The sequence below is a fragment of the Pimephales promelas genome, chromosome 18, assembly GCF_988280905.1.
Source record: "Pimephales promelas chromosome 18, fPimPro1.hap1.1, whole genome shotgun sequence".
Taxonomy (NCBI): Eukaryota; Metazoa; Chordata; class Actinopteri; order Cypriniformes; family Leuciscidae; genus Pimephales; species Pimephales promelas.
Genome location: NC_142786.1, coordinates 10,128,007 through 10,151,858, shown reverse-complemented (window position 1 = coordinate 10,151,858; position 23,852 = coordinate 10,128,007). Strand labels below are relative to the sequence as shown.

The following is a 23,852-nucleotide window of genomic DNA, read 5'->3' as shown; positions in this document are numbered from 1 at the left end:
CATACGGGGTTGAAAAGTTGTGAGTATACGAGTGCTCACCTTTGCTGAGGTGCACTGGCATACTTTCAGACTTCAGCAGTCGGTGCTGATACTGCGTTTGTGTGTGCGGCTGTGATTTGATCTGTGTATATGCCGGAGCGGTGCATGATGAAGGCTTGGCCAATGGTTGTGGCACTGGAGTCTGAAGGTGAGGAGTTGAGATCACCTCGCTGTTAATTGGCGAGATACCGCTGGAGCCGCTTCCGATCGGCGCAATGAGCTTCCGGCCGAAATTAAGAAGAGAACTGGATACTTTATTAATGTTGAGAGGTGCTGCTTTACTGCTGGCCCTATAGAAAAAGAAAGAAAATATTTTCTGAATTGTAAATAAATATAATTTTATATTTTTATTTTTAGGGCTGTCAAATGATTAATCGCGATTAATCGCATCCAAAATAAAAGTTTGTGTTTACATAATATATGTGGGTGCACTGTGTATAATTATTTTATATATATAAATACATATTTAAGAAATATTTTCATGTATATACTGTATATAGATTTATATATAATTTATATTATATATAAATGTAAACATTTTATATATAAATAATATTTTTTTCTTAAATATACAGGCATGTGTGTGTGTATATATATATATATAAATAATTATACACAGTGCACCCACATATATTATGTAAACACAAACTTTTATTTTGGATGCAAGCCTAATTTTTATACAATATATAGTAAATATGTATATAATATGCACAAAAACACAAGATACCTAGTCTTGTTGACCAAGTCGGCTCCACGGGTTTTGTAGTATTCAAGGTTTTGCTGGAACTGGTAGTTTACTGGTCGTGGATTATTCTAAAATTATATAAAAAGACATATGACAAAAACAAGGGTGACACTTTACAATAAGGATTTATTAGTTAACATTAACGCATAATGAACTGCACTTCTACATCATTTACTAAACTTTGTTAATTTCAATATTTACTCATACATTTTTAAAATCTATATTTGTATTTGTTAACATTAGTTAATGCACCATGAAGTAATAAGAACAATGACTTCCTATATTTTTTATAAACTAACGTTAGCAAAGATGAACAAATACAGTAACAAACGTTTTGCTCATGGTTAGCTCATGTTACTTAATACATTAACAAATGAGACGCTATTGTAAAGTGTTACCAAGATACGTTATACGGAGTGCATACGGTACTTTCAGCCGTATAGAACGTCTCTGCTTTTGAATGTCAAGCTAGCTTACAGTAAATCTGTGTTTGGGACACTGGGATAAATTCCTTAAAGGGTAACTAAACCCCTGGTCAGAGCCTGACTCCACCCACTAGCAATATTTGAAAAATGCTGAAAAAATGGGCAGACCCCAGCGGGGCCAGGGGGCGTGCACCTGAGACCCGCCGTGAGTGACAGCTGCTGTCAGACTCTAAAATAGAGAGAGACTGGAGTGACGCAAGTAGCTGCCTTTGCAACAGAGCGGCCATTTGAAGTCGAGGACTTTTCTCCCTCACCTTCACCTTCACCTGAAGTGGATGAGGGTGAATTGTATGTAGGCACAGGGCCAAATCCATTCGAGACGCTGGCTCAAACTGCGGTCTTAACTCCCGCATCGCGACCGGCATCTGATGAGTTTTGTCGTCGAGTTGATCTCAATAGCGCGCGCTCTGTGGGCATATATTCATATTGATATTCTGCCGCTATGTGAAAAAATCCAGCAAAATGCGCCGGCTCGTTTGTCGACCCCAGAGGATTAACTTTATCCTAACCATAAATTGTGATTAAAATATCCATGATCACTCACATCAAGACGCCGCTGCGGTGGAGGAGTCCATGCAGGACGAGCAGTGTTTGGCACTGCGTGTGGAGCTGTGTGGAGAAGCCCATGTCCACCTCTATTCCGTTACTATCCTGATCACTGTACTAAACACTGATAAATCTATGCTAACTTGAAGCTATCCTAACTGTACTATGCTACTAGAGCACAAAATAATCTAAATTATCTATTTAATGCTATGCTAAATAGATGCAACAATACTCTATCCTGATCGTTTTCAAAAATAATCTAAATAACTATATAAATGCTATGCTAACTAGATGCTAATATAGGCTATGCTATCCTGATCGTTTTCAATACTCATAAATCCAACTCCTGACTCGCTACAGTAGTTTTGACGGAACCAGATGCTTTTATACCAGGGGCTGCCAAGGCGTGGTGAGCTCGCACCAAGGGCGTGACAGAGTGCGTCTGAGAGTTCGCTACGTCAGAAAGTACCCCTACTGCAGGAGCTTTCCGTTTAACCTGAAGAGGGCAGCACTCAGACGTTTTTACACCATATATTTGAAAATCAAAACACTTTGTACTCAATTGTCAAAAAATGTACTCGAATCAAATGAACAGCATTTATGAAGCTCCATTCTTACAGATCATTAACTAAAAAAAGTTGTTTTGGTGTTTAGTTACCCTTTAAATTTACATAAAATAAGTTCCAGAATAAATTATAATAATATAACTTATTATATTACTTTTATTATATTACAAAAATTATATTATACATAAATATTGTAATCTAATAATTACATATTTTAAAATATTAATTTATTTATGATGTATAAAAGAGAATATGAAAGAGTGGGTGTGCCTGACAGTACCTTAGGGTCTCTGAGGAATAGTGCTTTTAGGAGCAGTGAATGGATGTCTCCAATAGGAGGATAGTGCATCAGGAGGCCAAGACACGTCTGAAAGTTACTTGCGATCACTACGACATGAACGACACAGGAACGATACAGTTACTGGACTTTCAAATAAACTGATAAAGTTCTTCTAGAGCTTTTTGTAAAGGTACATGTTCAATTCCAACAGGCCTAACCCAACTCATCTGCATGTCATTAGCTCCTGTGTTTGGATTGGGTATGTAGGTGGCAGTGATGCCCAACTAAACAAGCTGATGACTCTTTTTGTGGGTTATGTGTTGCTTGATATCCATAGAGCTCCAAGATGTAAGTCTATATCTTGTGTTCCATTGGTTTGTGTTATGAACAAAATCACAGATGAGAGAGAATTTAACTTACATGCATCTCTGATGTACAGAAGCATAGCGACAAACACGTAATCCACCAAGTCCAAAGTGATGCTGTCTGCAAAGAGAGCATCCCAGACCACCAACAGATCCTGCAGTGAAAACTCCCGACCAAACAGCAGTCGAACCCAGCGACTGCCCGCAAACACACAGAAACAGAATTTATAGCTGATGGAAAAGTTGACTAATTTTAACATATCTTTAATTCTACATCATTTATATGCACCAAGGAGAAATGACAAGAAATAATGATTAAATATAAATGAGTAAAATTGAAAATAAAAAATATAATTTTAATTATTGAATGAATCATTTAATTTAATTAAATTTATTTTATTTTATTATAATTATTTAATTTTTGAAATTTATAAAAATGACATACACTTGATTCTTTGACCCTTTTGGAATAGCTGCAACTGAGTCCCTCAGTTGTCCTCAGTGTGAAAATATGGATTTGAAAATCAGTCACTGCTGGATAAGGTTAAAATACACGAAAACACGCAGGGAAACAAAAGAATTTGTGGGACCTAGAGTTTTTTTTTTTTTTTTTCAAACAACGACTCAATAACAACATCACAAAACGAAAAACAGCCGTGGACCAAGTAGACACACAGTGTGTATGTAAACTTTTGAAAGGGATAATTTTTATAAATTCAGCTTTTTTAGCTATTGTCTAGTCTAGTGGACAATATGAAGAGTTCAGATGCAAAAACCTCTAAATGCCATTTTAAATTTTCTTCTTTAATGATGATTTTTATTAAGTTCAGTAATTTCACTTAAATGGCAATGATAATTACCTATTAATTGTTATTTAAGTGAAATTACTGAACTTAAATATACAAGTTTGATAAAAAACATCATTAAAGAAGAAAATTTCAAATGGCATTTAGAGGCTTTTGCATCTGAACTCTTCATATGTAAACATCTTTTATGTAAAATATCTTATTCAGGACAGTACTAAATAAAAAGTAACATGCATTTTGTACTGTATTCCCTCTTATTTTATTAAAATAATGAACATTTTGCAGATTCTGCAAGGTGTAAGTAAACTTTTGACCAAGACTGAGACATGTATCTATATACGTATATCTATATCTATTTCTATATATATATATATACATATATATATATATATATATATAGTGTGTGTGTGTGTGTGTGTATATATATATATATATATATATATATATATATATAGATTCTAGCAACAATAACAGTCTTAAGCACTTCCATGGGTTCTATGACTTCAAAAAATAGCTAAAAAGAAAAAGAAAACCAACAGATGCAAGAAGTTAAAGCATCTTTGGCGCTTTGCCCCAAATAACAACAACAAGAGGTTTAAAGATTATTGCAAGGCTGAGCCGAAATACCACAACATGATCTGCTATGATCACACACCACATGGGAATCAAACCCACAACTTTCTGGTCAGGTGCTCATTGTCTTATCACAATGTATTTTTGAGCACAGGTTTTTATTAAGCAACATTATGGACACAGCAAAATTTAAATTGTATAAGTTTGCACCACACAGGATTTAATTAAATGATTTTCCAACATAAAGCACATTGCTCTACACAGTGCGCCACTCAGTTGGCTAAGTTGGTTGTGTAAACTCAAATAGACTTGAGTCAAAGGCACAAATACAATTGATGGTCCAAAAATAAAGAGTCTAATATTATGAAGACTCTTTCATATTTTATGTTTAATCTGATTAAAGCAAAAGAGCCACATTAGAATGAATATCCTCTTATTTACGTGTTAAACAATTAGCATGCTAGGCTAACACAGCATAGGTCAACAAACAGGCGTTGTCCACTTCGGAAAGGCGTTTCCCAGAAACAGTAGTGAATATCAAAAATCTGTTCATTAATTTCTGTGCGGCTCTGTACAAAGATTGGACTGAGCTGATTTTAGGAGGCGTAGCGGCAAATTAGTTAAATTCTCCCGTAATCTAGAGCGAGTTATTATAACATAGTTATGGATGTCATTTTGCATTTCTGTTAATAGATACTCAAACTTTTTACACCTTGCACCTTTAATGCTACGTTCGCACCGGACGCGAATCGCGCGTCACATTCGCGCCTAACGCGTCTAGTTTGACGCTTGACCACTTTGTGTTAATTCGCGTGTCAAGAGCGAAACTGGCACGCGTAAAAACAAAAGTTTGAAGCGAAATTTACGCGCGTGACACGCGTCAGAATCGAAATCCGTTGGCGGCCATTGTTTTTATGTCGACCGAGCATTCATCAAGAGAGTTACCACTCTGTATTTACTCTGGATAGCAGAACAGCGGCGTGGGGATCATCATCGCCGTATATTTGTGTCCACCCGACCGTTCGGAGCCGAACCGTTTGGCGAGTTTCACCATTTGCTCGCTCCAGGAGCTGCGCTGGATGACGGCCGCTGTCAGCGTTACTTCCGCCTGTCACGCGCCCAGTTTGATGACCTGTTGTCCCGCATCGGAGCGAGGATCACCCTCGCCCTCATCCATCTAATCTAGCGGTCATTTATTTTTGTTTTGATGATAAATAGAGCCAGCCTTCAAAAGTTATTAACCTGTCCTGTGATTTTTTTTTCTCTCTCTCACATCCAGACACGAATTTATGCACATATGTTGATTGTCTTTACAACATAATACTATTTTCATATAATCTATATGGAATGAATATAACATTCAATACAAAATGAACATGTCTCGTATATAGAAATAATGTTTCAAGTGATAAAACATTTGCTTTGTTGTGCATAATCCCAACATGCATTTAGTCATATTACAAAATAATCTATTGAAGCATCCAGACACTGCACCACGTGAGCAAGCAGCTAGGCTCCTGATTGGTTAACGCGGCGCGAATTCACGCCAAAGTTCAGATTTTTCCACTCGGGCGGCAGACGCGAATTCGCGTCAAACGCGTGAATGCACAAATGGCACTAACTAAATCATTCGCGCGTAACGCGCCAGATGCTCAATTCGCGCCATTCGCGAGAACTTGACGCGTGAATGAGGCGTATTCGCGTCTTCCGCGCCGCCCTCCATGCCTCATTCGCGCCGCAGGAATTTTTCATGCGCGTAAAGCGTCTTTGCATTGACTTAACATTGAAATCATTCGCGCCTGACGCCCAATACGCGTCCGGTGTGAACGTAGCATAAGGTTCATAGGGCTGCTGTAGATTCCCAATAGAGAGGAAGAATAAGAATACTAACAGATACAATAGCAGCTACAGTAACTTTGGTGCTTGGCCCCTAATACAATAATAATAGAGTTCATTCATACTCACATGCCATAAATCTGGGGTGCTATCTCTAGTCTGTTGAGGTGCATGTACAGTTCAATGTCGTGTTTTTTTACTAGCTGGTCCTGAATCCGGTTTACTTTGGTCACAATAGCAACAGAAGGGCCAGAGTCCTGTGGTCTCGCAAAGGGGATGCTGGTTAACATCTCTTCTTTGCCCTGAAATGTTTAAACACCGTTTAAGTCATGTTAACAAGATTGAAGTTGGAAGCTGACAAAATATCAAAGCAATTCATTTTACGTAAAGTCACCCATTGTACCTTTCTGACCTCCCGCTCAAAACTGCTAAACCAGGGTTCTGCTGTCTCCATAAGCAGAGAAAACATGACACTATGGGATATTTGATGAAGAACAAAAAAAAGACATGCAACAGATTGAGCAAAGTGTGTTTAGCAACTATATTCGGTTATTCGGCATAATTTTGTTAAAGATCATCCAGTGTGATTGTGACATTTACTCACTAGGCATCATGCTCATGGAATTTAGGATCCAGAAGGACTTTCATCTCTTCACTGCAACTGAGGTACAATATGGTTTAAATAAATATACTAAGAAATACCGAACATTCAATTAATAATGATTCAAAGTTTTAAACAATACACGTAACAAATTGAGCAAGTCCTCAAAAATCTGTATGACAGTCTCGCCTGTGTGGTAATAGGTCAGACCTGGGATTGGCCGTCTCATTGGCATGCTGAAATGCCTGGTGGTCACAGTGGAGAACAAACACTATTGGGGCAAGTAACTCATGCATACCCTGTTGAGAGACAGAGAAGCAGGTATGAAAATGAGAGAAACAAGAGGATAATGTAGAGGTAAATTAGCCTGGTTAAAACCAGACCATTCTCAGTTGTAACCGAGTTATGGTCTGGCAAAGCTTCCTAGACGAATCATTTCCAAAAGGGGCGTCACTAATGGACGTAGCTTAAATGCCTCTGGGCACAATTGGATGGACCGACAACCAATCAGATGGATAAAGGAGATGATGTACAGTGGTGTGAATAAGTGTTTGCCCCCATGCTAAAGTTGCCTAAAAAGAGGAATAAAAAATCATCTTTTGGATATTGATCTTAATGCCTTAATTAGAAAAATGAGGAAAACTCCAACCTTTAAGGACACAAATTTTCTTTGTGAATGAATAATGTATCATAAATAAATAAATGTTTTTCCTTAAAATACAGGGTGCATAAGTCATTGGCCCCCTATGTTAAATTCCCATAGAGTCAGGCAGATTTTTATTTTTAAAAGCCAGTTATTTCGTGGATCCAGGATAATATGCATCCTGATAAAGTTCCCTTGGCCTTTGGAATTAAAATATCCCCACATCATCACACACCTTCCACCACACCTAGAGATTGGCATGGGGTACTTTCCATAAGATCATCTTTCAATGCAAATCAAACCTGCTATTAGGCTAACTGAAGTAAAACCATGCCAATCTCTAGGTGTGTGATGATGTGGGTCTATTTTAATTCCAAAGGCCAAGGGAACTTTATCAGGATGCATATTATCCTGGATCCATGAAATAACTGGCTTTTAAAAATAAAAATGTGCCTGACTCTATGGGAATTTAACATAGGGGTGCCCTGACTTATGCACCCTGTATTTTAAGGAAAAACATTTATTAATTTATGATACATTATTCATTCACAAAGAAAATTTGTGTCCTTAAAGGTTGGAGTTTTCCTCATTTTTCTAATTAAGGCATTAAGATCAATATCCAAAATATATTTTTTATTCCTCTTTTTAGGCAACTTTAGCATGGGAGCAAACACTTATTCACACCACTGTATGCAGAGCAACATTCATCTGTTATATAACTTAGTTTGAATAAATAAGCAGACACTTACTTGCTCTATGTTTATTTAAAATTAACAGCAAGACAACTAGAAGTGAATGTGCTTTCCATTAAATAAATTACACACAGTAACCAAAACCTTAACAAAAAAAACGTTGCAATAAACTCTAGACATGCAAACTGGGTGCCGATGTGGTGAGACATAGTAGCCTACATAGAGGTAAATGCTTATTTTGGCAAAATTACACGACAAGATCGACTGAGCCAGTTTGACAGGTTATGTTGTGGTGTGGCAGTATTTGTCATACTCATTAAGTGTGTATAAACCTGCTTATATAGTAGCTGCTCATTCTCTCGTGCGTAACAGAAGAGAATATCAGTCAGCTTCGTCCTGACATCCTCTTCCTGGAAGTACAGCATCTCTGGAAACCTGCAGACAATCAAGGATTAACAAATATTGTTTAGTATTGTATCTGTAGTGTCTGGACCAGTCAGACAAACAATCATTCATTATAGTTCATGAATAATCCAGAAAACTCCCTCTCCCAACAAGCAAACTATGTGTTAGAGTTCTGAGGAAAAACACCCCAGGAAAGAAACTAAAGGCTGATTTATACTTCTGCGTCGGACATACGCCGTAGCCTCTACGCTATAGACTACACGTTGGTTTTCATTTATACTGTACTTTTGCGTTGTGATCCGCAATTAAACATACAGAGGGAACATGTGAAAGCCGGGGACCGGTTCTAGCAGACCAATCACAGCACTTGCGGTACACGTAGAATTACCGCGTTGTTACATTTTTGGAGAGGGTACGCCGAAGGGTATGCGCACTACACACAGCCTACGACGTAGCTACGGCGTGAGTTCGACGCAGAAGTATAAATTGGGCTTAACTCCCCAAAAAGGTAGAACAGGCCTCTGGTTAACATAGCAGCAAAGGTTTACGACCAAAAGGAATGTGGAGTGTCAACTCTCTCTCCATTTCCATTTCATAGGAACGACACATAAAACCCATAACAAGTTATTATTTCCATGAATTCATTGGCAAACCTTTTATGAATGAAAATGAATATCTCCAGGACATGCGTATAATTCTTACTGTCTTGTTTATTGTATTTTGTGTCGTATACAGTTTTATGATAGAACCAATAATTAATGTAACCTCACCTATACCATGTTTGGTATCTATGAATTTATATTTTAATTATTTGTTATATGTTGATACCTATACAACATATTAATATTACCAGAATCTTTTATAATTCCTCCCTCAACACCCAATCTAATTACATATCTATCTTCGACAATTAATTAACACTTCACTGAATCATCTTAAAAACCTTCTCCAAAGACATCTGTTTGAATGCTTGAATATGAATGCATGCTTAATATAATTTTAAGTATACATTTATTTAATATAGTAATAAGTGTATAAAAAGATTTACACGTTTAAACACACCGATTCAATATTCACCTTTCACACAACCATTAGGGTCAGTAAGTAAAAAAAAAAATATATATATATGAAGAGTTCAGATACAAAAGCCTCTAAGTGCCATTTGAAATTTTCTTCTAGAATGATTATTTTTTATCAAGTTTGTATATTTAAGTTCAGTGATTTCACTTAAATGGCAATGATAATTAAATATTAATTGTTATTCTCTTCTTATATATACTCTTCATATATATATATATATATATATATATATTATTTATTTATTTTTTAAGAAATTCTGACCTTTTGAACTTTTTTTCATTAATCTGAAAGAATGTATAATGGTTTCCACAAAAATGAAGCAGCAAGGTTTTCAACATTGAGAATAATAAAAAATCTTTCTTGAGCATCGAATCAGCATATTATAATGATTTCTGAAGGATCATGTGACACTGCAGTAAGACTGCAGTAATTATGCTGAAAATTCAGCTTTGCCTTTTCTGGAAAAAAAAATCTATTTTAAAATCTATTAAAATAGAAAACAATTATTTTAAATCAAAATAATATTTCATAATATAACACTGCTTTTACTGTATTTTCATCAAGTAAATGCAGGCTTGGTGCTCACTCATCATAAGATGCTTCTTTTAAAAATATATATTTTTTAAAACTTACCGACCCTAAACCTCTGAATGGTAGTGTATGTGAATTGTTCACAAACTTACGTTCGTAAAACATCTTGTTTGATCATACCCCTGAGCTCCTTATCCTGAAAGAACTTATTCCAGAGACTCTGAAAAAGAAAGACACAAAAAGAGAGAAAAAGTTGAAGATAATCAAACCGTAATGGACAGATCCATCCATTCTTATGGTTTTACTGAATTGGATGTTCTCTCACCCCCTCATCCTGTGACAGTGGGTTGTTCACCACCAGGTCTTGCTGGCCTGCAGCTTTGCGAGGGTTTGTAATGTGCTGCAGTTCAAGACAAACAATCATTATCTACTCTCAAAACATAATGCAGACACATAAATCAGTACCACATACATGTGCACACACACACATACCGTCTCTTTGATTTTCTCGTACTGTGCTCTGACCTCCTTGGTTCGACTGATCCATTGAGTCTTATCTTCAGGCAGGACATCCAGATAAAGCTGGTAAGAACAAAACCAAAAGCTCGTCATCTACTCCATTTGGCACAGAAATTGCACACTTCATCTTTCAACCCAAGTAATAAAAAAAAAAATACAAGTTTCATGCATTAAAGTGCCCCAATTATGCTATTTTAAAGTTTCCTTGTTTTGTTTTTTTATTATACCTTTATTTAACCAGGAAATCCCATTGAGATTCAGAATCTCTTTTACAAGAGAGACCTGGCCAAGGTAGCAGCCAAATCACAACAAATACATACATAATAAACAAGTTACATTTTCATGATAAAATAAGTTAAGAACACAATGAGACTCAAGAACAAGAACATGTCTCCATCACATCACTCCTTACAGTAGTTTTAAATTCATTAATGGACATAAGGGTTTCTATTTTTAGCTCTTTTTGTAGATTATTCTACCCCCAAGGTGCTAAATAAGAGAAAGCAGTTCTTCCCAATTCGGTTGCAACTCATGGCACGTTAAAAAGCAACCACTTCGAGGAGCGTAGCTGATAGGTACCAGAGCAGACAGAGAGGAGGTTACAGAGGTACAGTGGAAGTTTGCCAAGTATAGCTTTATAAATAAAGATATACCAGTGCTGTTGTCTACGAATTTTAAGTGATGTCCAACCTACTAAATCATAAAGAGTGCAGTGATGGGTGAGGGACTTTGTATTTGTTATGAATCGTAGTGATGCATGGAGTCTCTTGCAACAGGTTTACATGCATCAAAGGTCAAAAAACTGTTTAATTTTCTTATAATATACATTTGCACATTTTCCACCACATTTTCAATGATTCTCAAACGACTCGTCAGATGAATCAATCTCTCTAAATCCCTCCTTTCTGTGAGCTACTCTGATTGGCTCAGTCTGTTGGGATTAGTTTACCGCGTACAGAAACGCTCATTGCTATAACAACATCTGCTCTGCTTGTCCTGAGGTTTCCTTCACCGTAAACTAAATAGACTATTGAACAATGACGTTGATTGTACCATATCAATGTGAGTGCAAGTCTGAAGATGAAACATTGGAAGAATTATTCAAATCCAAACCTCCATCGCAAGGACAACTCGAGTAGGACGTTTCTCAGTGATGCGCTACTCAGTTTGAGCTACATTATGAGATGTTGCATTTTGCAACTGTAATTCCTCACCATCAGCATTAAAGGAGTAGTAAAAAACTTTTGCTGATAATTTACTCACCCCCATGTCATCCAAGATATCCATGTCATTCCTTCTTCAGTCGAAAAGAAATTAAGGTTTTTGATGAAAACATTCCAGGATTTTTCTCCATATAATGCACTTTACTGGTAACCAAATGGTTCAAGGTCCAAAAGACAGTTTCAGTGCAAACTACAAACTGTTCAAAGGGCTTTAAACGATTCCAGATGATGAATAAGGGTCTTATCAAGTGAAACGATCGCTCATTTAAAAAAAAAAGTTTTATAAGCTCAAATGGTCGCCTTGCAGTGTTCTGTGATGCGCGTTCGTGACTCTCCTGTTCGAACTCGTTTATCAAAATGAACAACTTACTTTTTCGTGTCATTGACTGTGAAAAAGATTTGTTCAGATTTGTTCTATTAGCCCCGTTGTAAGATGATATACAATGGGGCTAATAGGAAGTGCCAAGACTCTCGATAGACAGACTCTGACGTTGCGGCTAATGACTCATTTGAAAAAACGATTCATTTCATTGACTGAGAGTCGACTCTTTCTTTTGAAAGACAATAACTTTATATGCGGTTCACTTTCAGATTTCAAACTTAGCAGGATGTTTTCATTCACTTAGAGCTATGTTACACACTACATGAAAGGTCTTTTTCAAAAATCCATAATAGGGGCACTTTAAGTCTGTCATCTGCACGCTGTCAGTTAGCCATTACCTTCCAGCATACGCTGCGGAATCGGCTGCTCCGTAATAGTCCAATAATGCCAGCCTGCCTGATCCGCGTCAGGTAGTTACTGTTCTGGAACAAATCATCCCACTCCTTTCTGTAAGGAGCACGTAAAACAGAAAGTTATAGGATAGAGTTACACCTTCACCACATAGCATTGAGTTTCAGATGTGAACTAGAGAGGATATCTGGTGCTTTGAAACATTAGGGAAAGATGAATGAACAGAGACCTGTATGACTGAAACGTGGACTCAACAGCACTATCCAATGATCCTCCTGAAATTAAAGAAACAAAACTAAACTGAGAAAATAGTTAATACATCATAGCTGATTACATTTGACCTAAACACTCAACTGGAATCCATTGAACTCTGAACTATACAGATCTTTTTCATAGTGCATATTAATAATTCAATTATAGTTATTCTTCAATCAAATAAAAAATGATTATGTTTTTCATAAGTTTGATTAATTTCACTGCATAAATCCAAACGGTCCATGCGAAATCATTTCAGGACTCAATTAGTTTTGAAAAAGTCTCTGTGGGCATTTTTTTAATATTTTAAAATATTTTAGTAAAAATAAACAAATATAGCTGCAAGGAGCAATGACGGGCCCACTGCGTCTGCTTTAGGAAAACTGTGCATGGCGGGCATTATGCATTTAAAGAACTTGTGCCACTATGACCATGACCCACAACAGCCACATCCATGAGATGATTTAAAATCAGACAAATTTCATGTCAATAGGTCAATTTTTTGCAAGTCCACAAGTATTTCTATTTGTATTAACCTAATTATCAAACTAATTAAATAAAATCTTCACAGTGAAAGGTAAAACTTCCGAAATCTCTGTGTAAACAATGACTTACGTATACTCTCAGAAAAAAAAAAGGTCCAAAAGCTGTCACTGGGGCTGTACCTTTTCAAAATGTACACTTTTGTACCTAAAGGGTGCATATTGGTAACTTAGTGGTACATATTAGTACCTCAAATGTACATAATAACACCTAAATGTACACAATAGCACCTAAAAGGTACACATTAGCACCTAAAATGGAAAAAGTTTACCTTTTGAAAGTGACAGCTTTTGTACCTTTTTTCTGTGAGTGTACACGCGCAAGCGATCACTTCCTGCGCATACGCAGACCGAAGTGCCCGTGCCTTCAGATCAGTTGGACGTGGCTGTGCTTACAAGAGGTAAAAACGATATAAATACTGTTTGTTTTCTTACACAAACCGCTCGTTTCATGTCTTAGGCCATCAACGTGTACCTACATTTACGGGTCATTAAATCATGTTTAATTTGGACTTCTCTGTGCATGCTCTTTGAGGTGGGCCCCATAAATCTCCATCATATGACTGATAGACAACAACGGTTTGACCGAAAAATATCAAAATTGAAAATACAGTGGAAACAAAGACACCTACATCTTGGAAGCCCTTGAGGTAAGCTAAAACATATCAAAAATTAATTTCAAAGTGAACTATCCCTTTAATTAAAGTGCCCCTATTATGCTATTTTAAAGCTTCCTAATTGAGTTTTGGAGGTCTTTTGACATACATCAAAGGTAAAAAAAACTGATTGCACATCACCTAATCAACAAACCGATGTGTATATTTCTAATTCATTGCGGTGTGCATGTGGGAACTGTATCAATAACTGTACCAATAATGGTGCATACATTAGCTGATCACTAATGTGAATGACTGATGTAACATTAAAGTTTGTAAAACAAATCTTGCTCAATCCCTTATCATTACTCAAAGTAGTATACTCAAATATTCTGCATTAATGGACACAATTGCAGGTAATAGTGGGACCAAGCTGTTTAGGAAAGACAGTAATAATAATGTGAGTTAGCCGGTTAGCTGGAGCCCTACACAATATAAAACACAAAACTATGTATTTTGAACACACCAGGGGCGTAGCCCGTATTGGGCCAGGGCGGCATTGGCCCGCCCACATTACTCACTGGCCCGTCCAGGCAAGTTTGAAAAAAAAAATATTTTTTTTAGTTTATATTTAATATTCAAATGTACTTAGGAAAATATATTAATATATATCTGATTTATTGTTGACTGCTGTGTGTGTTTAATTTGTTTCACGAATAAAATGGAACTGTCGAAGCAAATAGAAAGCCTCCCTCCGGAACGTTATTGGTTGCTATGGTTGCTGGGGGTTCCGATAGGGAAACTCTCAGTGGCACCGACGCCACAATAATGGCTAAACAACTTTCTTTAATGTGCTATTTGGAGGAAGAAGACACGCTACTGCCTTCATCTACGAGTCAACACAGCCCAGTTCTTCAGACTCATTAACCCACAAGAAGACTAGTCAGGTGCTGGCGGCGGCTGCTTCTTGCTCTCTCTCTCCCGGTCAGCCTGACACGGGTTTACCCGCCGACCTACTACGATATTATTATTTTAGCTTACTTTATTTTCGGGGTGAACTGTCTTTGCACTGCTGACTAGCCTGAATAAAATAGACAAGACATTGTCTACAATGGTTTGTCCAGCCTTTATTGAGCTCTGTTGGTTGAACATGATGATTTGCCGAATATAAAGTTGTAACTGTTTTTGCAGTTTGTCTGTTAATGTTTCTACTCTCTAAGGTTAATTATTATTGAAGTAATTTTTTTAATGAAAAACTATAGGCCCACTCACATTTTCACTGGCCCACCCAAAATACAATTTCTGCCTACGCCACTGGAACACACAGTAGAAAATAAATACATCAATAATTATTTTAATCATACTTACAGGTTGTGAATGTGATTCTAAGGAGCAAGTTTGTCCAAATAAAGTGGGTTTTGTCCCATCTTTAATGGATAAGCGTTTTATAAATCCCATTTAGACCTCACTGAGATTTGAGAAACAATTGTTAAAGGGTACATATCATGCTTTTAAATCGTTCATTTTTACATATAAATCATACCGTTGTGGTCTATATAAAACATAACTGCAATGCTTGGGTCTGAATTCCTCATTATTATAGCTCCACAAGCCCCTTTTCTACCCCTTTTCTGATGTGCGTCTTTGAGCGACCCATTTCAAAGCGGCCCCTTTAAATAAAAAGGAGATGCGTCACACCCCGCCCGCTCTCCAGGTCGATGAGTTCACGGTCGGTTCAACTCCCCGCGTTCGGCCATTATTGTAGTTTGATTAGAGATATACGGTTATATACAATACCTTCAAAGAACATTTTTATTCACACGTTAATAAAATGTCAACAGAAGACTTGTCCATCAAGCCTTACATATTCGAGCCAGAGCGAGCGAGTTGATAAAGACGACGACGAACCTGTAGAACAACCACTCCTTCATATGGATATATTGGTATGCGAGTTAACTGTTTTGTGTTATTAGTGAAAGTCGACTATTTCTCTTGTTAAAACAAGCACACGGACAAGATAAATGACTACGGTCTAATCTTACCACAAACAATCTGTATTAATAATATGATGCGTTTAGAAAAGCATCAGAAAACAGCAGCTAAATGACCATTAATGAAACTCAAGAACAATAATACTGCAGACGTGTAACGTTACTTCAAAACAAAAACAAAGAAAGACAAAGGTACTGCTAAACCATGACCACCATGTGTTTTAAGAAAGTAAAGTACTTTATTTTTATTAACGATATTTACAGCTTATCGAAATGCTCTGTTCGTCGTCTCCAAAGACAGAAGGAATTTACCTCTCATTCAGACGAAGTCAATCGGTAAACCCTTCTGTATAACGTTACTGGCGGAGGTTGTTGAAGTGGGAATCCTTGAAGTGCTTCAGGTCACTACATCCAAAAACCGAACATTTTGACTTGCCTTCTCGTAACTGCATCATTGAGCTCGGACTACAAAATCGGAGCGAGAAATAATAATGGCGGATTGCTCGAAGTTTTGGACCGGTAGTCAATGTCCTTATTTGTCAGTTTCGCTGCAAATACGGTGACATTGTAGTTCAAAAACGTCATAGACAACAGAAAAATCTGAACAGGTTGAAAAATATGACCAAAACAGAATATAAAGATATAAACGAAGCACCTGAAGAGAATAATTTCATCTTTTCTGTACTTATAAACACTCCAAATATACAACAAAATGCATTTAAGGACTAAAAAAATTGATTTTGCATGATATGTCCCCTTTAAAGGTTACACTGCTGTTGTATCGCTGTGATAATTTTAACCACCGACTCTTCACTTCCTCGTACTTTGGAAGTTTATAAAGACAAAGAGAACATACTTTTGCAGAGCAGAAAACAGCATATTCTCGACATGTACACAACACGAACCAGCTACATTGTTTGAAGGCGGGTTTATAGTGCACTTTGATCTTTAAAACTTTGCAGACCTTTTATATTCACAAACAGATATTATATTTGAAAAAGCATAATAAGGGAACTTTTAAATATTTCTCTATTTATTTAGACAAAACATGTCTTGATCATTTAACTAGATTACACTGTTTTAATTATTACATTAAATATGAAATCCACAAGAAATTATGAATCATGAACTATATGATCACTGTATATTAAGATTAAATATCATTTTAATTTCAAGTACAGGTAAAACGTAAATGCAAAGAGAACTGTTTTCCTTTTTCACTCTGTTCACATTTCGGTCTGACTTTGCTTCTGTGTGAACAACATTCCAGAGTTTCTAGTGGCAGAAGAGTTATTAGAAAAATTGGGACTAAATTAAGAGACAGTAGTTTTTGCACACACTTTCGAACATGCTTCAATGTGATTTTATGCCTTTTTGTTCTTAGAATATCATTTAAATCGCAATACAATGCGAAATCTGCAGTCCATTCTTCACACTGTTAGCTCTCTGATTTGAACGTAAATGTATTAGGTGTCTTACGGTCTCGGTTCCTGTTGTAGTTCTGTAGAGGGTCATAACCAGTCTCCTGCTCGTCCTGCTGCAGCGGGTGTCGTGTTTCAAAATTTGGGTGCTGCATGTCCTAAAAAAACAACAGAGAGAGCTGAAGCCTGAAGCCATAATCAACACTACAGGGAAAAACAAGAACACCATCTACACAGCAGGTATTGTGTGGATACTTACGTCTCATAGGCCTGATCGCAGTGGAGACCACAGTCCAATAACAATTAATCTGACAACAAACAACAGAGCAAAACAAATGAATAAAAAGACAAACTAACAATACTAATGGCTTACATTTTAAACTATTAGATAGCATGAAGCAGTATGTGACTGAAACACCAAACAGTAGCACTTTACTTGAAGAGGTGTGCATAAGACTGAGATGACACCTTCATAACCATGACATGACATATATCTTGAATATGAAGTAGGGTTTATGCATGTTTATGATAACTGTCATTAAGTGTCTTTCGTTAAATAATGGCATTTTTAATGCAAATATGACATTAAGATGTCTTTGTTATGACATCTTGACATAAACCATAACATCATAACCTGTCAGTGTCTTTGTCATGACAACTTGACATAAAATGAAGTTAAACTGTCATGTGGTTGGCTTTGCCTTTGATATTGGCTGTCATCATGAGGCCATTATAATTGTGTCATGAATATTTTTCGTGACCCCAACTACAGTGGTGCTAATTGAATTTGTCATTAAAAAGTTATAATGGCTTAATGACAACTAATGTCAAAACTAACCACCTGATAGTTTAATATAATGTTAACAAATAAAGCTAGGTGGTTCCTTAAGTTTGATAATTAATCTGCTATGTCACGTTTATGACAGGTTGTGTTGTCTTAATAATGTCAAGTTGTCATGACAAAAACATTGACAGGTTATGATGTGTTGGTTTAAGTCAAGTTGTCATAATGTCATATTTGCATTAAAAATATCATAATTGAGCGAATGACACTTAATGACAGTTGTCACCAACATGCTATTCATAAAATATGTTATGTCATGATTTGAAGGTGTCATGTTAGTCTTATGCACACCCCTTCAAGTAAATCATGTCTGGTTGGTTTATAGCAAACAGATTTTGTTAAAATCACATTGTTTAATTTTAGTCAAAAGCAGTTTGTAATTAAATCTGAGATTAGCTGCTAATTGTGGCACAGAATATAAATGTATTTTATAGCCAGCAACTCATGATTCAACACAACTCAAATTCATGACAGCAACTTTAATGAGTGCCAGCCAGCAACACGTCTTTAAATAACGTTTAACTGGATTGTGCGCGTGACTGAACCATCACCTCAGTATTATTATACAAACTCTTGTATTCATTTACCAGAATAACTAGCCATGCTAACATTTAACAGTTTTGCAGTGAATTTAAACAATCTTGACTCAAACAAAGAAACAAAAACCGCTCATTTGATCTGTTGTATCTGTGGTTTCATTGTTCTGCAGTAGCTACTGTGGGTGTATGGGTGTATGCAAACACTGGCGGTGCCAAGTGCTGTTTGGAAGTGATTCCCAGTCATTAATAAAACAAAAATATCCTAGCTCAGACAATACAGAGCCAGACAGCGCTGATGTGACAGCATTAGACCGCTAGAAGGAGGGAGAAAAAACAGCCAGTCTGCATTTTTTCCCCTATTTTTAAACCTAAATACATTGTTTCTTTACAAGGTGGTTCTGAGTCAGACACACACAAACGTCCTTCATCAATTATGCAGATAAACTAATAAACACTGATCTAAAAATTTCAGCACTACATACAGCCTGTGCAACCCATTCATTATGTATAACTGGGGTTTATTAGCTCATATAGGCTATAAAGAAATGATGGATGTGTGATACAACAAATAAAAAATAAAAAATCAAAGCAATCAATAAAAAGCAATAATTTTATAAATATGGATTAAATAATGTAAAAACAATAATTGTATAATTATCATTATTATATAATAATAACAGCACCAGCTGCATCTTATGTAAGCTAAAAGCATCACTCTTCATTGACAGTCATTCATCAAAAGTTTATTTTCTGACAAAATGTCAATAAACAAATTATAACTATTTCATTAGCAAAGATGACAGAACATCTGGCACCAGCTGAGAAACTGCTTTAGTGATGAACGGGAACGTTAACGGATAGCTTTCTCCAGCTATTATAGACCTCATTGGTCCAGCTCAATTAGATTTATGCATTAGCTCTCTAGTACAGTGGGAAATCCCAGGATCCTCTGCAGTGAAGTACAGTGCAGGAAATTAGCATAAAGCCTCAGGGACAACTAGACAGACAGACATATGAATAATAATTAAAATATGCTGAACACTACAATAATAATGAACTGGACGTGCAAGATCGCTCACACAAAGGAATTCAACAGAATTAAGACGTTCACAAAAATAAATATTATTAAGTAAAACTAATGAATAAAAATAAATAGCTCTCTCTCTCTCTACAATTAGCTAAATAAATGTTTGGTTGGTGTAGCATGAAACTATTGCCTTAATGTTTATCCGTTTCTAACATTGCAACTACTGCGTTCACCGTCACAGCTGCAGGCTAAAGGCAGCACTCATGCAATCACTCCATAAATGAATTCCTGCATATTTCATTAGCTCTAAACATATGCGCAGTGATCACACGCACACACACATAAATATTTATCACTGCACCAAATAACTGTGCTGAGAAAATTTACTTGACTCAGATGCAACATTTTCTGTTCTTGTGTACGTGTATGTGCTAATACACATGCATAATCTATGAGAAAAGCTTGATTATGGCAGTATACATTTAAATGTGCATTAGGGTGGCCCTTTCTATAACACACAAAAAAAGAAAATCTTTAAAATTGTATTAAAAAAATACATTATTTATTGGTAGATGAAACATGAGCTTACTGCTTTAATAAATCTGTTATTCCATAAAATTATTTAGCCCACCCATTTAAGGGGCTATATGTAGAATTCAGAAACCCTTGTTATGGGCTCTATGCACGGCGGTGTTTCCGGTGAAGGTGTAAGGATGCTCGATAACTTCCGCCGATCGTAGAGTCCAATGCAATACCGAGAATTTATATTGAATTTTATACTCCATGGTTATAATAAAGAAACGTTAGTCACAAAAACAGATAAAACAGACACTCCTCGATGTGTTTATGCTTCTTTTTAAAATTATATTAAATAAATACAACTATATATAAAATTACATCTAAACGCATGTACGTTTCGTTTCAAAGACGGGAGGACAGTACATTTTGAAGACTCTGCCATAATTAGGGATGTCCCGATCCGATACTCAGGATCGGTATCGGCTCCGATCCAGCCATTTTTGCGGGATCGGGTATCGATCAGACGAGGCCGATCCAAATCCGATATTGTGCGTATACTATTATGTTATTGTTAAGCCCTACAGAAGGCACAAAAACATTCTAAAGTACCATAACGTTTTCGTGCACTTTATTATAAGTGTTCTGAAGCCATTATGTGAGAGAGAAATTAATATTTAAGTCATTAAATTCAAGATCACATAAACTTTTCCCTCTCGCGGCTGTCAGTCATTCTCCATTCAGCACTCAAATAGCGTGTCGCGTTCGGTTACAGTCAATGATGAAACTATCTTCAAGATGATTCAATGTTAATACTATTATACTTTATCTGTAGATAAAGGTCTATGTTTTCGCATAAAACAACATTATCTTGCTGGACTTTATTCCTGTAACTATCGTGTTACTTCCTACCAGGTGTCGGACGCTGTCAGTTAGATCACCTCACCAGAGTCAGAGCACTATTGTTCTTCACGCGCATAGTAACTGAAATTTAAAACTGTTTAAAGAAAAGGCTCAATAAACTATTGTATAGATAGATACTGTTTAATACACTGTCCATCAATATGTATTTCCTTTGTGTTTTTAACTTTTCAAAGCGGACTCGACGCGTAGCATGCATAGGGTGCATACTCGGCTGCGTGCTGCTGTAACTCCACGTGGTTTCAAGCGCCTCATTCTGCGCTCGGAATGGCGCTTTGTGCCGCACTGTGTTGGAGTCATTCATTTCACAATGCAGTGACGTAATTAAAGCTTATTAACATTAATAATTATTAATGTTGCTGCCTCGTTAAATAGCTGTGCTATACATTTAATGTCTAATTTTTTTAGTATATAAAAAATATATAAAATAATTACTTGGCTATATATAAAATAATTATCTTTTTCATTTTTGTTATATTGTTTTTCATGAATGTATTTTACAACAATACAAAGAGCAATATGTATTATTCACTAATCTAGTTTATAACAGCATTTGTTGTCATAGATTATGATCATATATTTTGGGGATTTGTTGTTTATCTTTATAATGAAGCTGTCTGTATTAAGTAGATTGTGTTTAACACACACAAGAGTGATAATCAGTTTAACACACAGTTATAGAAATTCTACTTGCTTTAAAAAAACTGTACTGCTATTTAAAATGTAGAACACTGCGGTTTAAATTGTTTTAACTTTAAACCTGTTGGTAGCTAGCTAGCTTTAAGTACTGAAGTACCTGCATTTTCTTTTATATATATATAGTGTTTGAATAAAGGGTGGGAAGTGAACTATATACTGGAGGTATATTTTAAGGGGCTAATTGAGAAAATTGCTATATTTTTTATTAGTTTAAAAATAAAATAAAAATATCGGATTAATATCGGTATCGGCAAAAGCCAAAACTGTGGCATCGGTATCGGAAGTGAAAAAGTGGTATCGGGACATCCCTAGCCATAATCCCGGTTTCCTCGGTTTTCCTCCGCTTTAATCTCCACAACCGGAAATGGACGAGCATCCTTGCGTCAAATGCGGAACTTATGCGTGCATATATAGCCCATTAGCAACAAGACACTGCTGGCCGTTAAATGAACTGCAGCCAGAAATGTATTGCTCGTTCTCGTGCACACGTGACGTACAAGAGACGGAGTGTGATTTAGTTCCAAGATATACTCACAGTGAAGTTCTTTTTCGTTCTTCGTTTAGAGGCTTGAAAAGATAGTCGTGTTACCGGTGTTCAGAAGCAACACCGGTTACATCTCTTTCCCACCGTGGCACCAGCCCCCACTGTCGATTAGATTTTTTTTTTAAATAAAATCATTAGTTCAGTTAGAGAACAGCCTCTTAAATGCCTTTTGTCGTTTTTGTTGTGTTTATTTTGTTGTTGAAAGGAAAGCGTGCACAGTAGGGCTGTCGCGATAACCACAATATTTTAATACTACGATACTGACAAGCCAACTGCATCGTTGTTCACAATTTTTCCGAATCTTGGACTGTGACTAGTGTCAGACCTTAGTTTCAGTAGTCATGTCAAAGCAATAACTAAATCAGCATACCATCACCTGAAAAATTATTGTTTTTTTTAATTATTGTTAAATTATTACTTTGTTTCTAGTCAAGACTTAGAAAAACTTGCATGCTTTCATCACCAGCAGGGTGGATTACTGTAATGGCCTCCTCACTGGCCTTCCTAAAAAGACCATTAGACAGTTGCAGCTAATACAGAACGGGAATTTAATTTTAAGTGAACTTGTCCTTTAAATCTGAATCAGATTCGAATTGGTTTGAAATTGACGCCATCCTTAATATTTACACCCGAGCAGATGAAACTCTTAAGGCACATGACATTCCACGAACACTTGATAAGTGGTGCCAATCACAATAGACTGGGCCAGCTAACCAATCACAGCGTATTTTGGACAGAGGGGTTTCCTGCCACATTGACGTGTTCAAGCCAGATAGAGGAGAGAGGTGTTGTAATAATCTAAAATACGTACAAATAATGTTGTTGTTTTTTAAGCATGAAAGCATATTCTAGTACACCCCAAAAACAAATCAAGACTTCATAACTTCATAATGGGACCCTTTTAAATACTTAATAGTAGACTTGCACTGAAAAAAATAATATGCTTTATCTAATCAATAAAATTGTGGCAACATATTACAAGCAATATTATTAATTAAATTGTACAAATTAGAATTAATTAGAATATTAATTTGATTAACTATTACTCAATTCTAATTTGTTCAATTTAATAAATAATATTGCTTGTAATATGTTGCCACAATTTTATTGATTAGATAAAGCATATTCATTTTTACAGTGTGGCTACTTATATTCAAACATTTGTTTACTCAAACATTTTAAATCTAGACTAAAAATGCCCTAGCCTGGATGCCAGCCCGAACTCCGCCCACAACATTTTTTGGTCGGGAAGTTCGGTCTGGACTATCCATTGAGGAGTAATTATGATC

General features: G+C 36.3%; 1 protein-coding gene across 5 annotated transcripts in view; it reads right to left on the bottom strand.

Moving 5' to 3' along the window:
- Nucleotides 1-23,852, bottom strand: part of tbc1d5 (TBC1 domain family, member 5) — a 36,721-nt gene that overhangs the window by 7,924 nt on the left and 4,945 nt on the right. For 3 of the 5 annotated variants that reach the window (XM_039678631.2, XM_039678634.2, XM_039678632.2), the window contains exons 2-17: nucleotides 17,733-17,781; nucleotides 17,532-17,631; nucleotides 12,898-12,943; nucleotides 12,656-12,764; nucleotides 10,686-10,775; nucleotides 10,519-10,593; nucleotides 10,346-10,413; nucleotides 8,510-8,612; nucleotides 7,053-7,141; nucleotides 6,846-6,902; nucleotides 6,645-6,714; nucleotides 6,371-6,543; nucleotides 3,082-3,224; nucleotides 2,662-2,768; nucleotides 767-852; nucleotides 40-329 (exon numbers count right to left, since the gene is read on the bottom strand). In XM_039678631.2, coding sequence (XP_039534565.2) covers nucleotides 40-329; nucleotides 767-852; nucleotides 2,662-2,768; nucleotides 3,082-3,224; nucleotides 6,371-6,543; nucleotides 6,645-6,714; nucleotides 6,846-6,902; nucleotides 7,053-7,141; nucleotides 8,510-8,612; nucleotides 10,346-10,413; nucleotides 10,519-10,593; nucleotides 10,686-10,775; nucleotides 12,656-12,764; nucleotides 12,898-12,943; nucleotides 17,532-17,628 — 1,603 coding nt within the window. In that variant the 5' untranslated portion in view covers nucleotides 17,629-17,631; nucleotides 17,733-17,781. The remainder of the gene's footprint in view (nucleotides 1-39; nucleotides 330-766; nucleotides 853-2,661; nucleotides 2,769-3,081; nucleotides 3,225-6,370; nucleotides 6,544-6,644; nucleotides 6,715-6,845; nucleotides 6,903-7,052; nucleotides 7,142-8,509; nucleotides 8,613-10,345; nucleotides 10,414-10,518; nucleotides 10,594-10,685; nucleotides 10,776-12,655; nucleotides 12,765-12,897; nucleotides 12,944-17,531; nucleotides 17,632-17,732; nucleotides 17,782-23,852) is intronic. The other 2 variants (XM_039678635.2, XM_089123228.1) reach the window with 1 other exon arrangement.